This window comes from Dermacentor variabilis, unplaced genomic scaffold, assembly GCF_050947875.1.
Source record: "Dermacentor variabilis isolate Ectoservices unplaced genomic scaffold, ASM5094787v1 scaffold_12, whole genome shotgun sequence".
NCBI lineage: Eukaryota > Metazoa > Arthropoda > Arachnida > Ixodida > Ixodidae > Dermacentor > Dermacentor variabilis.
Window position 1 is genome coordinate 38534496 of NW_027460280.1, and position 16267 is coordinate 38550762.

The following is a 16267-nucleotide window of genomic DNA, read 5'->3' on the forward strand; positions in this document are numbered from 1 at the left end:
CTCGTTACCCAGTCCCACACAATGTCCACAATACAATGATAGCTACACACAACCATGCTGTGCTTTTATTGTGATAACAATTATATATATGGACACTCCAAGCGAATTTTCACCATCATCGTTGCCATCGCTGTTGGCGTCAGCATATATCTAGGTATACGTATACTATAAGATTTTCCATGTGGTATATGAGTGTTATATTGCTACATTATTCTATTACTATCGTTGTTCATACCAGGTCTTATGCTCTTGACTAAATTATTTCTCAGAATTTAGAGAATGGTAGCTCGCAAACAAAACCCAGGAAACATAACATTCACAGTGCATAACCTTTATCTTAAATCTGTACTTTGCCCTTTGAGTGATACTGCCAATTTTTAAATGTTTTTCTTTCTTTTTCCTTTTTTCCCTTTCTGACGCATTTTTTCAAAGTGCATTGCTCTGTGACTCAAGAAGACCTGCCTGTTGCGCTTTCATGTTTAATGGTCTATATGCATGCGCTCTAATGTAATCATGAAGAATTAAAGAGGCTGGTTTCAGGAAAGGGCAAAGGAGTGTCAGGTTAGGATGCACTGTTATGGCTACTGCAGTGTTGTATTCTCAGTCCACTCTAAGTTTAGTTGTCATATGGCAGATATATGCCATGTGACAGCTGTTGTCCAGATAACAGTGATATCCACTAATGTTGAAGAATACCTACTTTAATGTAGGGGCGTGTGCAAATAATGAAAATTGTAATCTGAATTGAACACGAATATAGTTGATTTTCATTAGTTTGATCATGTCAACTTAATTCTTTGTGAACTCATTCGTACCACTTGCTGTTGCTATTGCTGATGGTAATCCATTTCAATGGGGCAAGTGTACCATCTATATAAATAATTGGGTTGGGTCACCCGACCTAGACTGACATCCATGCACACACCTGTAACACCCTGAGCAGCTGAACGTATATGCTGATCAGAGCGTCTGCTGTGATGCTTGATGTGATGTTTCTAGTCAAATGTCAAACAAAGTGGGGGAAAAAAAAAAAGACACCTAGAACGAATCCTGGCTTATCAATTATGCTGGACAAGCAAACAAGGAAGAGAGAGAGCCATTTCCACTGAAATACGCAATCAGTGAAAGTTCATCTGTACACCTGCAGCAGTCACTATTTTCTTTAAAAAAATTTAAATAAATCTGAATTTTTTAAGCAGAAGGAAGGGCCAGGAAGATGTGCAGGAGGTTCACTTGGAAAGGGTAGGACGAAAATGAAGTGTGCAGAAGGGTGAACAGTAGCAGGCAGCATATCTAGATGATACTAGGACATGCCACTAAAGAGATATCAATTTCTGTGGAAGACTCAAACTTTTGATCTCCTCTTGGCAGCTTCTCTTTTGAAGATTTTGTCAATGTCAACAGGGAAATGGAAGTCTGCAATACATATGACAAGCAATTCCGCTGAGCACACCATGAGTCGTTGCTGAAATGGAATTGATGGCAACAGCTGAAAGGATTGTAGTGAATGTAGTAGATAGATGTGTACAAGTGAAGCAGAAGCTGGACTCAGCACTGCAGTTCTCCCACAAGGCCAATGATGAACAGGTGCTTATGCAGGAAAGAATCCCCATGACATCACTTGACGGGTTCACCCGTGTCGGCTGCTGCCGGCTTGTAGATTAGGCTCAGTGAACACCTGCTGTACATTGCCGTGCAGTGCAACAAGGTATCTCAAGTGTTTCTTAACTGCAAATGATGGCAGCTGTTGATAGCAGGTTACTTTAGCAAATGAGATGATGGCGAGTTGAGATGTTTTGTTTTCTTGCCCTTCCTGATAAGCCAGGTATCTCGGCTGATTCTTGCAGTCCTGTCAAGTTTCAATTAATAAAAGCAAACTGTGCGATGGAATGCAGTAAAAAGTATGTTCAGCAAAAGAAAACCTTCATTTTAAATGAAAAAATATTTAATAGAAGACGCAGCTACTTTTTTCTGCACCTTTCGCCCGATAAAATGTGTGACTGCAGCTTGGCTACTTCCACCTTTCTTGGCTACTTTATGATTGCAAGTTGTGATACTGGTTCAGGTTGTAATCATGGATGTTATTGAAGTTAAAGCAACAGTTAATCTTAACATTAAATGAATTCCACATTCTGTTCTGTTGTCTTTTCGTGAGCTCTTCATCATACATAACATTCTTTTTTCACTTTGGCGCTGTCCAGAAGGACAGGACAGATAAGAACAAACAAACTGAACAGGCTTGAGGAGATTTGGACACTTGAAACTTGCATGTTTTGTTCAAGACGAGTGGATAGTGTGCCTGCACTGTGAAAGGACAATTTGCTTCTAAGTCTGACCAGGCATGAATTTGGGACAGACGCCCATTTCAGCACGGTCAAGTTGGGGCTCAGAACAATATAATGAAATAAGGAACAGTACTGTAAAATTTGCAATAGTTTGTAACTCCATATACAGCTCCTTTTTCATGCATGATTGCTCCTACGATTACAGCAAGCTCGTATATTCAGCCACAAATGAATACGAGAAAAAAAAAAGATCAAGTACAAAATTTTCAAATCAAATACTGTGACTTGAAATGGAAGTGTCTCAGCCATACTTGAAAGCTCAAATATGTATTTGCCCATTCCTCCTATTCTGTCATAGCTAGTACAGTCAAATTTCAATATTACAGGGCATAATCAATTATCGGACATAACGAAGTACATATTTTTCTCACATATATATCAGCATGTAAGGAATATATGCTTATAACGAATATCGGATGTAATGAAGTTATTTCAGTATCAGATGCAACTTCGTTATAACTAGGTTTAACTGTATAAGTGTCACTGTATTGAGGTTGTGCCTTGAATTACAGGTACTGGGAGCCCAGGAGTATTTTCATCAATATGCAAGGGCTCTGGCTTTTCCTGTACTCACTGTTCTGCAAACATCTGCATAAAGGCCATGGTCATTGAGGGACATGCTCTTGCGACGAGCCAGGAGGCGCATGGAACGATTAAAATGGGCAGAACCAGTGAAGGCTAGTAGAGAACAGGCAAATTCCTCCTGGGGCACCACAAAGATGTCCAGCCGACGATGCTGTTAAAAAAAAGAAGAAGAAAAAATTGAAGATGGAGTCAACTACAGGGGCAAAACTAAAAATGAAAGCTCGTTTTTCCATTCTCCTACCGATACCAGCAAGATTACTGCTTTGTTTATTTCATCACTCTATGTTAATTGGGACTATAGACCAATCTATGCATTGAGATTTAAGGCAGTTGAAAACAGTATCTCCAAGTGCCTGTTTTTATGAAACCTGTCTGGTGTGTCTGCAGAATCACTTGTCAATGGCTAGCCCACTAATGTTTCTGGCATACCAGTTTCTCTCATGGCTTTATGCTAATGAGCTGTCCATCCAAATAAACATTTACCACCATCATAAACCAAGCAATCATATTGAGGACCGCATATTGCAAGGTGGCGACATTGGATATATTTCGCTAACGAGGTAGTAGGAAAATATTTTGCTACTCCTACGCCTTTCATTTTTGCATCATTTTCAGCATACCAAGTCTCCTTTTACAGTATGAGTGACTTTCTTGCTATTGCAGAAGAATACTTAAATAATACAGCCAAACTTAATATTCCTTTTTAGTTTTAACAAGCCAAGGTCAGAAATTTTTCGAAGCGAGTGCACTTCTCAAATGATGGGAAAGGCAAAGCAATCATTCGTTTACTGCTATATATGTTTAGTCAGCACCAAACTTGAGTCAACTAATGAGTTCACAATCTATGGGCACAGGCACTCATTCATGTTAAACTCATGCCCACTCACACACACGACTACTGACTCACACTCATTTTGACTGATGATGATGATGAATTGGTGTTGTGGCAGAAGGGCCAAATATTGCCAAAGAGCGCCATGCTAGTGTTGAATGAGTTGGCAATGTTGTAGTGAACTGCAAGAGGTAGATGTGAGGGGGCTGTAAAGGGGCCTTAAAACAGTTGCTATGTAATAAGGTTATGGCAACTACTTATGTATACTATGAACATGAAAGATACATTCTAGGAGGGTAATACAATGCTAAATATGTCAGTGGTAGAAACTTGTAAGAAGCACTACTGCCTTGACAGAGTCCTTGCAAGCAAAGGGCTTGGAGGCATGTGCTGCTCGACGAAACGAAGACCAAGTCGCACCAAAGGGACAGACTCGCCAAGCTCATACATCGGGCGGTCTCAGCACACGGCGTCGACGAAGTCACCAGGCGCATTAACGACAAATACCTGCCGACTACACCTACCGAACAACACGCGCCGTACAGCGGCCTGCCTAACGCGAACCTCGATCGTGACATCGACGTCGAGGAGGTACGCGCGGCCCTGCACGACCTCAACAGCCGGTCGGCAGCCGGCCCGGACCTCGTCACGAACAAGGCGCTCAAGAACCTCGATGACGGCTCGATTGAAAAGCTCGCACAATACTACAACAAGTGCTGGAGAGCGGGAGCGCTGCCAAAGCTGTGGAAGACAGCCAAGACCATCCTGATCCCCAAGCCGGGGAAGCCGCCGGACACGGATAACCTCCGGCCCATCTCGCTCACGTCCTGCGTGGGCAAGGTGCTGGAGCACGTCCTGCTCAACAGGTGGCAAGACTACCTGGAACGAGAAGGGCTGTACCCGGCCACTTTGATCGGCTTCAGACAGCATCTCAGCACGCAGGACGCGATGCTGCAGCTCAAACACCAAATCATCGATGATGGCGGCAGCGCCCGCGACAACAAAGCCATCCTAGGGCTCGACCTGCAGAGCGCCTTCGATAAGGTGAAACACTCGGCGATTCTGTCCCAAGTCTCCAAGCTCAACATGGGGGAAAGATCCTACAACTACATCAAGGACTTCCTCACGGACAGGACTGTCGAGCTACGAGCAGGCGACCTACAGACGCAAGAGAAGAAGCTCGGGAGCACCGGAACACCACAGGGATCGGTCATTTCGCCAATGCTGTTCAACCTGGTAATGATCGGAGTGGCCGAAAAGCTCGGGTGCATCGAAGACGTCAGGCACACCATCTACGCGGACGATATCACGATATGGGTGACCGGTGGCAGCGACGCCCACATCGAGGGCGCGCTGCAAGCCGCCGTCGACGCAATAGAAGACCAGCTGGAAGGCACCGGACTGAGATGTTCGCCGAGCAAATCGGAGCTTCTCATACTCCCACCTACCAAATACAGCAGAGGCAAGACTAGACAACGCGAAAACGAAAAAATCAGAATCGTGACCAAATCCGGCAACGTAATCCCCGAGGTCGGCAAAATTAGGATCCTAGGCATGGTCATCGAAAAGCACGGAAGGAACGGCGAAACCATCACCCGTCTCAAGGCAAAAACAGCCAACGCGATTCGACTCCTCAAACGAGTCACTTCCAGAAAGGCTGGCATGAGAGAGGAGAGCCTAATTAGGCTCGTCCAATCTTTCATCATCGGCCACGTCGCGTACGTTGCAGCCTACCACAGATGGCTGCAACACGAACGAAACAAAATCAACGTGCTCATCAGAAGAGCGTACAAGACAGCGCTGGGCCTGTTCGAGTCCACAAGCACGGCCCGCTTGTTACAACTCGGGCTACACAATACGCTCGAAGAAATAGCCGAAGCGCAACGGACCTCTCAACTGGAGCGGCTGTCCATGACCAAAGCCGGGAGGAAGATACTGGACGATCTGGGAATAAGACGCTTGAACGAGGTGGAGATGAAGCTCCCCGTCCCCGAAGAGGTCCGACGCCAGACCAGAATCGACCCCATACCGAGGAACATGAATCCCGAGTTCAACAAGGGAAGAAGAGCGGCGAGGGCCAAGGCTCTCATCGACCAGCATGCCAACGACGAACACGCGCGGTACGTGGACGCGGCCGAATACCAACGGAACGCATTCGCAGCGGTCGTCATAGAGGCGTCAACCGGCGCCACGAGGACGGCAGCGAGCGTGAGAAGCACCGAAGCGGAGCAAGCGGAGGAGGTAGCCATCGCCCTGGCCATCGCCGACGCAGACTGCCACACGGTGCTGAGTGACTCAAGACAGGCGGTGCGAAACTTCGCCAAAGGGCGAATCTGCAGGGAGGCTGAGCGCGTACTGCGAGTGGTAAAACTAGACGAACGAAAAGTACGACTCAAGTGGTTCCCGGCGCACGCGGGCGACGCGTCGGAACGCAATGAGAACCATAACGAGACGGCACACGCCGCGGCGCGAGCGCTAACCAACCGCGCCCCGGCGACAGACCGTCCGACATGGTTCGGAACCAAGGACCGCATGACGGATTACAATGAAATCACGAAGGCCTACCGCTTGGCTCGCAGGACTCTTCCACCCCCGCACCCGAGACTGAGTCGAGCGGAGGCGGTAGTACTGAGACAGCTCCAGACCGGATCGCTACCGAGCCCGAAACTGTTAAATCGCATGTACCCCGAGACATATCCGACAGATATGTGCAGAGTCTGCCGGAGGGGGACCGCAGACTACACGCACATCTTGTGGGACTGCATTAAATATCCAGAAGACGCTAACTCAAGAACACTCCCACCGCGGCTCGAGGCAGCCGCGAAGAGCTACGACCGAGACGATCAGCTCTGGGCCGTCCAGCAGGTCCTCGAGGCGCTCGAAAGGCACGGACCCAGCGAGCCGGCAACGGCGAGCGGAGACCCGCGCCGAGTAACGGCACCTTCGAGGATGACGTAGGCCCTCGTCGGGGCGCGCGAGCGCCCAACTGCAGGCATGAATAAAGTTTCTCCAATCCAATCCAATGGAGGCATGTGCTATACAGAACACTACTATCACAGCAGCATCCTCTGGTGAGAGGATGTGCTACGAATTTCTTGGGATAATAACATGTAATACAATGTTACTCATGGAACCTAGAACTGCTCTGGTGTCAAAACACAGTTCTGCACCAAGAAACATTACCGGATGGAGTGGGGTGTGCTGGCAGTAGGCTAGAGGAAAGTGTTTCTTTCTCTAAGCTTCTGCTTCTCGGCACTCCAAGAGGACGTGGAGGATGGTCAGCCTCTCGCCACATCTACCACAGGTTGGAGGTTCATTACCAGTCAGGAGAAAGTTGTGGGAAAGCCATATGTGTGTCCTATCCTGAGTTGACAGAATAGGATATCACTTCCTTGTATTTTTGTTGCGGAGGGCCAGAAACCTACCTAACTGCGGCTTAATCACGTGAAGCTTATTGTCCGTTTCAGCGTCCTAAAAGCGTTGCCAGTGGCTTCACAGTTTTTTTCATAAGAAAGGTTTCAGATCTGTGGCAGGGGTAGCAGCGGTAAAATTAATACCTTGTGATGCTATTGCCGTGGCAGTTTCGGTGGCAAGTACATTACCCTCTATTCCTCTATGCCCAGAAACCTGGCATATTATACCATCTACGAGATGAATAAATATTGCACAAGAGTGAGTAAAGCTTAATAAATAACAGGATTTCTGTGCTTTCATATAGACATTAAACTTTTACAACACTTAACGAGTCTGTGATTATTATTGTCTTCTCTAGTTTTAATTTCTGTGTTTCATCGCAGAAATGTGTTTCATTTTATGAGTTTCATCACAAACAATACTGCATAGACTACTGCAGTAAAGATACTTGTCTGAGGGTTCAATATGTCAGATTCAGAGAAAAAGGGACCAACAGCTGCATAACATATGCCAGCATGTGACTTTGATGTGTCGATGTAGAATTCAGAGCAAGAGTACTTCGATCTTTTAGATTTCAAGCTATGGTGCATACTTTGTGACTTCTACAAAAGATATATCACGTTCTATCATCTGCCACTCCCAAGGCGGTAACAATTTAACTGGAGGCATTAAGCGACGTTCGAGGAGTGGGAAATCCATTTCTACGTTAAGCTTCCTCACACGCAGTGAGAAAGGCTGTCAGACGGAGGGTCGATTATGAAAAAGTGTAGCATACATCAAATTGTTAATGGGTTTAGAAAACTGATGTTCATGATTAGAGTGCACTTCGAGAAAATATGTGAAGCTGATGTATGCTCTCTGCAGGTAGACTGAGCACTCATTCGGTTCTACGTATTAACTTTCTATAGGGCTTTTACTGGATGCGCCAGTGGCCAGGTGGATACCTAGACGGTGGACAGGATCTAACGTCTTTAGCATGCTCAGGGTGGCAGAGTGATATACCACGCCACCATATTCTAATCGTGATTGAATGAGGCTTTTGTAAAGGTTCATTAAACACTTCCTGTTGCTGTGTTATGCTATGTGACATAAAATTTCCGGTAAGTTCATTGTTTTGAGGCATTTCGCCTTGACATATATTATGTGTGGAATGAAAGCAATTTTAGCATCAAGCATAATGCCTAAAAACTTGTGCTCTTTACTAAGCACTGTTTAAACACTGAGTTTACAACAACCACATAGAGACATGAGCAGGATTACCAACTGCCCGAATAGATTACCTACTAGCCCGAACCAGCGCTTTGCTTGTGCTCTTTGTTCACAGGTATTTGTTGCCCATACATTTCGATACTGGGATCTGCAATGAGCCCTTTCTTCCTTGTGGAAAAAAAAAAAAAAACTTTTGTGGGGATTAACTTTAAACTAGTTTTTATCTGACCACTTAGCCAACTTGTTCAAGCCCTATTGTATTTGTCTCTCGCACACTGTAAGGTTGGAGGATATGAAAACTATTTGTATATTGTCTACGTAGATGGAATGGAAAATGGCTGGAGGTAGTGAACAGCGGAGTGTGTTCATCTTTACAATAAATAGCGTACAGCTGAGTACACCTCCCTGGGGTACTTCAGTTTCTTGCATAAATGAATGTGAGAGTCTGTTACCTATTTTCACATGGAAAGTACATTTCATGAGGTAACTCTCAATAACGTGACAGGTCTCGGAGGATTCCATAGCCCTACGTGCTGTTGCATGGCCTTTTCCAAGTCAAGAAACACAGATAGAAAGAATTGTTTGCCAATAAAATCATCACGAATATTAGCCTCAACATGCATGAGATGGTCGGTTGTTGACCGGCCTTCTCGAAATCCACACTGATACGGATCAAGTATTTTGTTCAATTCAACATTACGTAGAAGGTGACGATTGATCATTTTTCCAAATAACCTGCAGAGGCAACTAGTAAGCACAACTGGGCAATAACTCGTTACTGAAGTGGGATCGTTAACCTGTTTGAAAACTGGGATGACAATAGCTTCTTTTCATGCGGATGGAAGCTGCCCAGCTGCCCAGATAGTATTAAAGAGTGTGAATAGTGTGCTGTGCGTGTCTGTGTGAAGGTGTCTAACTATGTCATACATAATTCTGTAGGGACCTAGTGCAGAGCTCTGACATGCATTCAAGGAAGCTCCCATATCAGCAAAGCTAAAAGGCCGGTTAAAAGGTTCATTTAGGCTACATTTATGGTCGAGTGGTTTCCATTCTTCCGTATCTTTGTATTTCAGAAAACAGTCGGAATAATGCATAGAGCTAGAAACGCACTCAAATAGCTCACCAAGAGCATTGGCCTGGCCCTTCAGACTGTTTTCTTGTTCATTCACCAAGGGCAACGAATGGATCTGCTGCTCCTACAGCCTTCTCAGCCCATCCCATACTTTGCCTCCTGTGTAGACCTCTCCGAGTGAAACTTCTCCCAGCTTGCCCTCCTTGCTTGCCTTCACATCCACCTTCCCAGCAATTTTATGTATTTGAATTCAGTAAGGTTCTTTGGATTTGGGTATTGACAGAGTATGCCCGAAGCCTTATTTTGCTTCTTTCGCACCTGTCTACAGTCATCATTTCACCAAGGGACTTGTCTTTTGAACAAGTTACCATTTGTCTGTGGAATGCACTTTACTGCTGCATCTATTATAAAAGTAGGAAAATATGCTACTGCGTTGTCTATGCTAAATCTACTGCTGAAATCTTATGATAAATAACATGATTCTTTGAAATGGTCCCAGTCTGTTGAGGCTAGTTTTCACTGAGGAACATGTGCAGGGCATCCATGCTGCTTTATCAATTTTAACGTTACAGGGAAGTGGTCCCTTCCAAGGAATTTTTTTATTACACCCCATTCTAAATATGGAAAGATGGCTGCAGTGTCAATTGCTAAATCTATTGAAGAATATGAATTATGTTGGACACTGTAATATGCGGGCTCTTTTTTATTATTAAAGAGGCACAGACCAGAGGATACAAGAAACTTTTCTATTAGGTGGCCTTTCATGTCACACCGGGAGTCTCTCCAAAGAGTGCTATGGGCCACAGTGATAACATATGGTTCTAGGAACTGGTAAACAAGGCTGTAGAATTCCGTTTTGAGCTGATAGTTTGGTGGTATATAAACGGAGTAAATGTTATCAGCTTGTTGAACAAAATTGCTTGCACAGATAAAGCCTTAAGGGGCGTCTGAAGGGCAAACTGTTGGTAAGCAACAGACTTATTTACAGCTACAGCTACACCTTTGAATGAGGCAGAAGCATTGTCATGGTCGTTACAAAAAATGGCATATTGTGTGAGAAAATTCGACTGTGTAGGCTTTAAGTGCATTTCTTGCACACACAGCACCTTTGGATTAAATTTATGTATCAGTTTTGTGATGCCACTGACGTTACGAAGAAGTCCTCTGACGTTCCACTGTAGTATCTGTGTATCCATATTGCAGAAGATGTTTGCGTGTATCTAGTATAAGAAGAATAACTTAACTTACAGAGCCCTTTTCGGGCCCTGCGATACAGGGTTTTTCTGTTTTGGAGCGATCATGAGAATCTCGTTGCTCCTTAGGCGCAGGCAGCGCCGTCTGGTCAGTTGTTATGTACATCACCTCTTGCGAGGCACTGGACATGCGCTCTTGCAAGCTGTTGGTTTGACGTGAAAGCCTTGTCTTGAAGGGCAAGACCCTTCCGAGGGCACTAACCCAGAGGTCAATGGCCCCTTTTTTTGGGATGGTGGAGCAGCTGCCAAGGGGGTGATCATGTTGCTGCCGGCTCACTATGTGTGGGCCAGACAGCCGCCGGAAGCCGTTGTGATGCTACCCTGACGTGCAACTTCGGTAAAGCTGTTCTTGGGCAGGTATTATACTCGCTTACTTGCCTCCTTGAATTGGATATTTTCTTTGACTTGGATTGCGCCAATTTCTTTCTCCTTCTTTCATGATTGGCGCAACCACAAGTATGCAGCGTGCTCCCCATCACAGTTGACTCAGTGTGGAGTGTTATTGCATGTTTTGAAGGAATGTTCATTGGTACTGCACTTGGTGCAAGTCAACCGGCCTCAACGATTCTGTGAACTGTGGCCGAACCTTTGGCATATGAAGCATCTGAGAGAGTTTGGCACGTATGGCCTAACACGAATCTTGATGTACCTGGCCTCAGCAGACTCGGGCAGAACACTTGAGCTGAAAGTAAGTACCAGATGTTTGGTATGGATTTCTTTTCCATGACGCCTCATTTTAATTCATTTAACACTGATAATGTTATGATCACTCCATGGATAGATACAACTCTACTGAACGTCCGGCAAAGTTTAACGTGAACCGGGCTTAGGTCTCCGACGGGGGAACATCAAGGCCCTGCCTCAGCCCTCCAGAAGTTCAGCCTCAGTCAGCTCCGACAGATCAGCATCGGAGACGACACTGCGGGTGGCATTCATGGTATGGTGTGGGGTCACTGTTACTGTAACATTCCCAAAGGACACTAAATTGGGCAGTTTTTCATGCTGTTTCTGATCGCGGAGCTCCAGAAGCAGATAACCGCTTGCCATTTTTGATGGTTTGTAACCTGGAGCGAAAACTTCACTTAAAGAGTTAGAGACGAGGAAGAGTGAGATCATTCTCACCTTCTCTTCAGGTTTATCAGAGTGGATAGTGTGAAACGGTGGAAAGTTTTGCCTTCAGTTGCCAAAAAATTGAAAGACATATTCAGTGAACCCTCGTTTTTGAGGGCAATCAGGGTGCTTAGGGAAATAACTATTCATAAGTGTATCTACAGATTTCGGCAGAAATGCCAGCTGCCCAGCGTGGAGCCCAACAAGGGGATGCACAGGACTTATAAAGAACAAGTCCTGCGGACGCCAACTGTATGTTTCCGGCACAACCAAATATGTACAACCAAGGTTGGTTGTTCCACACAATGCTAACCCTAGCTGCCGGGAAGATCAGAAGAAAACGGAAGAGAGGAAAATACAGGAAAGATTGGAAGCGAGAGAGAAAGACAAAGATTGGAAAGGAGGATAGGAAACTGTCACTCACTCACACCCATACTCGTGAGATGAGTGTAAGTGAATAGGAACGAGAGTACTCGTGAGTGAGTATGCTGGCTTATGCTGTCAGCGGCCTTTCACCCTGCACCAACAATCCCAGTTTGAAAATATGCCACCCAGAAATACTGATGGCTTCTTTGGCCAACAGTATGCCAACCAAAGAACATGTTCGGGGCATGTAAGTGCTAGTCAAAGCAGGAGTCCATTGGTTTGCTATTATTTGATTGTTGTGTCCAAAAGGTTACTTCTTTACACTCCATTACAAATTTTCTGTAATGAAATGCAGACATGAAAGATGCAGCTCCACCACAGAAAGATGAGGAGAACACTTGTGGGAGCAATATGCTTTACGAATATACAACAGTATGGGAGGACCACTCCGTGCCTTGTAGAGGCAGAATTTCTTTTTTTCCTGGTGGCAGAGAGTTCTGTAAAGAGGTAGTGTGATGTGGCAGGGATTCCTAGCAGGAACAATGAAAACGAAAAGCATGGTTTTATGGCATGCACCAAGTTGGTGTGCCTTGTCAATAACATAGAATGTACAAACACAGCACAAAAACTCCTAGTGCAGCCTCATTGGCTGCACTGAGAGATGAGTATGGAAGAAAAACATGAGAAGCAATATTTGACGAGAAAATAGTGATTACACCTGCAGTTCTCGCTGTTAATTTTTGTTGCTGTAAGCTGTGACATTGAGCAAACATGTTTCTACTGCCAACATAGATGTCGACAAATATGTTGAGAAATATGTTTTGCAGTGCAAAAAGGCTTTTAAGGCTCTGTCTTGGACATCTACTGCAGCAGAAACTACAGCCAAGATTTTGAGTTGCTCAGCATAAAATTTTAGCTTCAATCAGATCAGATACGAAAAGTCTCTGCACATTTGAGTGAAAACTGAAAAGCAATATAGAATCTAAGTGCATTAAAGGGAAACTGAAAGCTTTTCCAGAAAAAATGAGTGAAGAGCAGTACGTCGTGGTTTTCAACCCTCTGAATTCGAATATTGCATCGAAATTGAGCGAAAGAAAGTGCAAACATATTTTATTTTTACGAAAAGTGCAGCACCGGACACGCCCAGCTCGTGCGCCTCGTGACGTCAACAATGGTGTTCGTCCGGACTGACTGCTGCCGCTACACATGAAGCACGGTGCAAGGTAGTTTGGTGCTGTTTTGCTGAGACGGTCATCAAAAAATTTGTGAGCTTGCGTTTCTCAGAGGAGTTTGGCGTTAAGTCCAAACTCAATGAGAGCGATCTTGCGCGCGATGGTGACGGGTGATGGCTTCGAGCGACAAAACAGGCCGTCGCTTGAACAGATTGCTCGGTGTTGTCACTCGATCGCTCATTTCTAGAAATCTAGAACTCGTCGCTCGTCGCCCGGAAGTGCTATGAGCAACTAGCCAATAGTGCGAAGCCGGAACTGGATGTTCATAACTCAAATAGTACTGTTTGTCACACGGAGCGAGCAAACTATTGAATTTTACATGTGCAAGAATAAGAACCTAGTGCAAGACCTTCAGAAATATTTTATGCTCCTTTTTGAGTAAAATACATCAACTTAAATTGATAAAGCATGCGTCACGCTAGTTTCGGCACATATATTGCTGCCCTCATACCGGGAAATCGTCACTCAAAGCCGTCGCTAGCGTGGAGTTCGGCTTGCAGGCGACGAGTGAACGCGACAGCCATTGTCTTGCTTGTCGCGCTGTTGGTGTCGCGTGCAAGATCACTTGTAAGGGGTTTATACTTTACTCCCTACATGTACGAGCCGATTGCAAAGAGCCGGCCTCTCCAAGAAGCAAAAAATGCTGGTGCAAGCACTGCTTTCCACGCGAACGAAGGCGAAGTGTTAGCATCTCCTTGTGTTGGAAATGTTCTTTGGCGAGTATGTTTTTTGCTAAGCTGCATTCAGCGTTCCAGTGAGTACGTTTCCGGGCAAACAACTGCAGTGTTATGTTCCTGCATGCCTCCTCAAAGAACGTAAGCGGTGATGCGATTTTCGGCATTTGTGCGCTGCCCCAAAGCTGTCGGCAATCTACACAGACGGTTTAAACGCGGGAAAAGTTTACCGGCTGTTGTAGCACGTGTAGTATAGAACCTTCATCAGCGTGCCATCCGCACGCTACTCGTAACCAGCGAATTCCGTCGGCTACCTGAGATGGTCGGTTTCTCTATGTGTGTGAGAGAAGGGGGAGCGCAGCGTCCTGGCATGAGCCGGCTTTCCAACACATGAAAACTTTACGCTTGCACTGCGTTATGGTAGCTGCATGCAGGCAGTTTCACAACACACGTGCGAATAGAAAACTCGCAGCACTTGGCGATCAAACCTGCGTCAAGGGTGGGAGATAAACATGCACCTTCCGTTCACCGTGCTAACACGAAGGAGAAACCAAAGCATGCATTATTGATAAACTCCGGTAGTAATCGTCACGGAAGTGGTTATAGCACAACACTGTTGTTCTTGAGTGCTTGAAGTTGTTTCGCTTCACAGCAGCCTCCCACTTAGCTGAAAGCTTCTTGTCTTGCAGGAACTAATGGAACATCGGAACATTGTCGCGGCCGCTGGTGTTCGTGCAAGCATAGGCTGCACAGACGCCGGCATGATCAGCCTACAAGTTCAATAGATGCTGCGCACGTCAACTACCACTTCTATATACACACAAACAAAGGACTGTAGGGTCGAGCGAAGCAGATTAAGACGGCACGCACGCAGAAATAAGCCCGGTCAGGCACGGTCGCGGAGACTGCGAAGGAACGGAACACCAGTGCTGACGTCCCTATGCCGCGGTTTCCGGTCTCCGCTCGCATCGTCAGCGTCAGCAGCAGCGCACGGCGCTCAACGGGGGGCAGAGCTACAGCGCAATTTTAACTGACGATTGCGTCGCTCCTAAGTGAAAAATCCCCCCCAAAATTTTACCTGCATGGTTTATAAGGTTCCCGCATCCGTATATGAGCGTCTTATTGAATTCGACAGACTCTTCAGCTTCCCTTTAAGAACTCTCCATGCACAACAGTGATCAGAACGACAGGTAGAATGCATGTATCTTTTGTTGGTATATCATGTTCGCTCCAAGTAAGAGCACAAAGATCTTGGCTGAGGAAGAGCTTGTCGTAAAGAGCTCCACATTATTTTGTAGCAGTCACTCTTCTTATCAAGCTGCTTAACGTGGCAGAAAAGAAATCTGAACAGTTGTGGCAGCATTTCGTACTTTACAATGTCTTGTGCGGCACGTTGCAAATGAAGCAAAGCGTGGCATGACTGCCTCTCTAATCAGGAGATCGGGAGAGGCAGTGCGTGGGTGACACGTGGGCGCAATTCAAATTCAAATTCAAATTCAAGTTTATTACCAGACAATATGCTGGAAGGTCCGCTAGGCTAAAAGCCGTAAAAACGGCTTGACGGGGCCCAGGTAACCGTTACATGGCAGCGGCTATACAAGGTGCAGAGGAAAAGGAATAAGATACGCCGTTACAAAGGCAAAAATGAAAAAGATGCAGATTACAATGCATAATATAACATTCATAAATCACACAAATACACTTGAAATACGATGCACATGAAAATGCATATGCAAATTTCGACACATAGTACCGCATATTTACCACTCACACAAACACACTAAAAATGCTGCAAAAATAAATTTAATGTTTTTAATAACCGATTTGCAAGCAGCACATATATTATATATAGTAGATATTTATAGATACTGAATCTTTTACTAGCAAACAATAGAACAAAAGAATGAACGTAACTGTTTTTTACTGCAACTGGTTGTGTTTTCATATGTGTTTAGTGTTGTTGGGACATTGTATGCCAAAGCTTGATACTTATAAGTTGTACGAAATCGTGGTATAGACCATATATGGGTGTTTCTTGTAGGTACTGTAATAACACGACGCTTTAGACATGATAAGGCTGTAATAAAGTCCGAGAGTTCTCTGTTTGAAAAGAAGAGTGTGTTCAACAAGCGGTATGAGTAAATGTTGTCAACCCCAACTATACTGAACCTTTCA

General features: G+C 45.2%; 1 protein-coding gene across 5 annotated transcripts in view; it reads right to left on the minus strand.

Moving 5' to 3' along the window:
• Nucleotides 1-16267, minus strand: part of LOC142566150 (DNA polymerase lambda-like) — a 65171-nt gene that overhangs the window by 24179 nt on the left and 24725 nt on the right. For 3 of the 5 annotated variants that reach the window (XR_012824985.1, XM_075676976.1, XM_075676975.1), the window contains exon 8: nt 2920-3081. The exons of 1 other annotated variant lie outside the window; for it this stretch is intronic. Coding sequence is in view for 3 of the 4 variants with exons in the window: in XM_075676976.1 (XP_075533091.1) it covers nt 2920-3081 (162 nt within the window). In the remaining variant the exon portion in view is untranslated. Of the gene's footprint in view, nt 1-2919; nt 3082-15575; nt 15685-16267 lie in introns of those variants that run through there. One more of the 5 variants, XM_075676978.1, reaches the window with a different exon arrangement.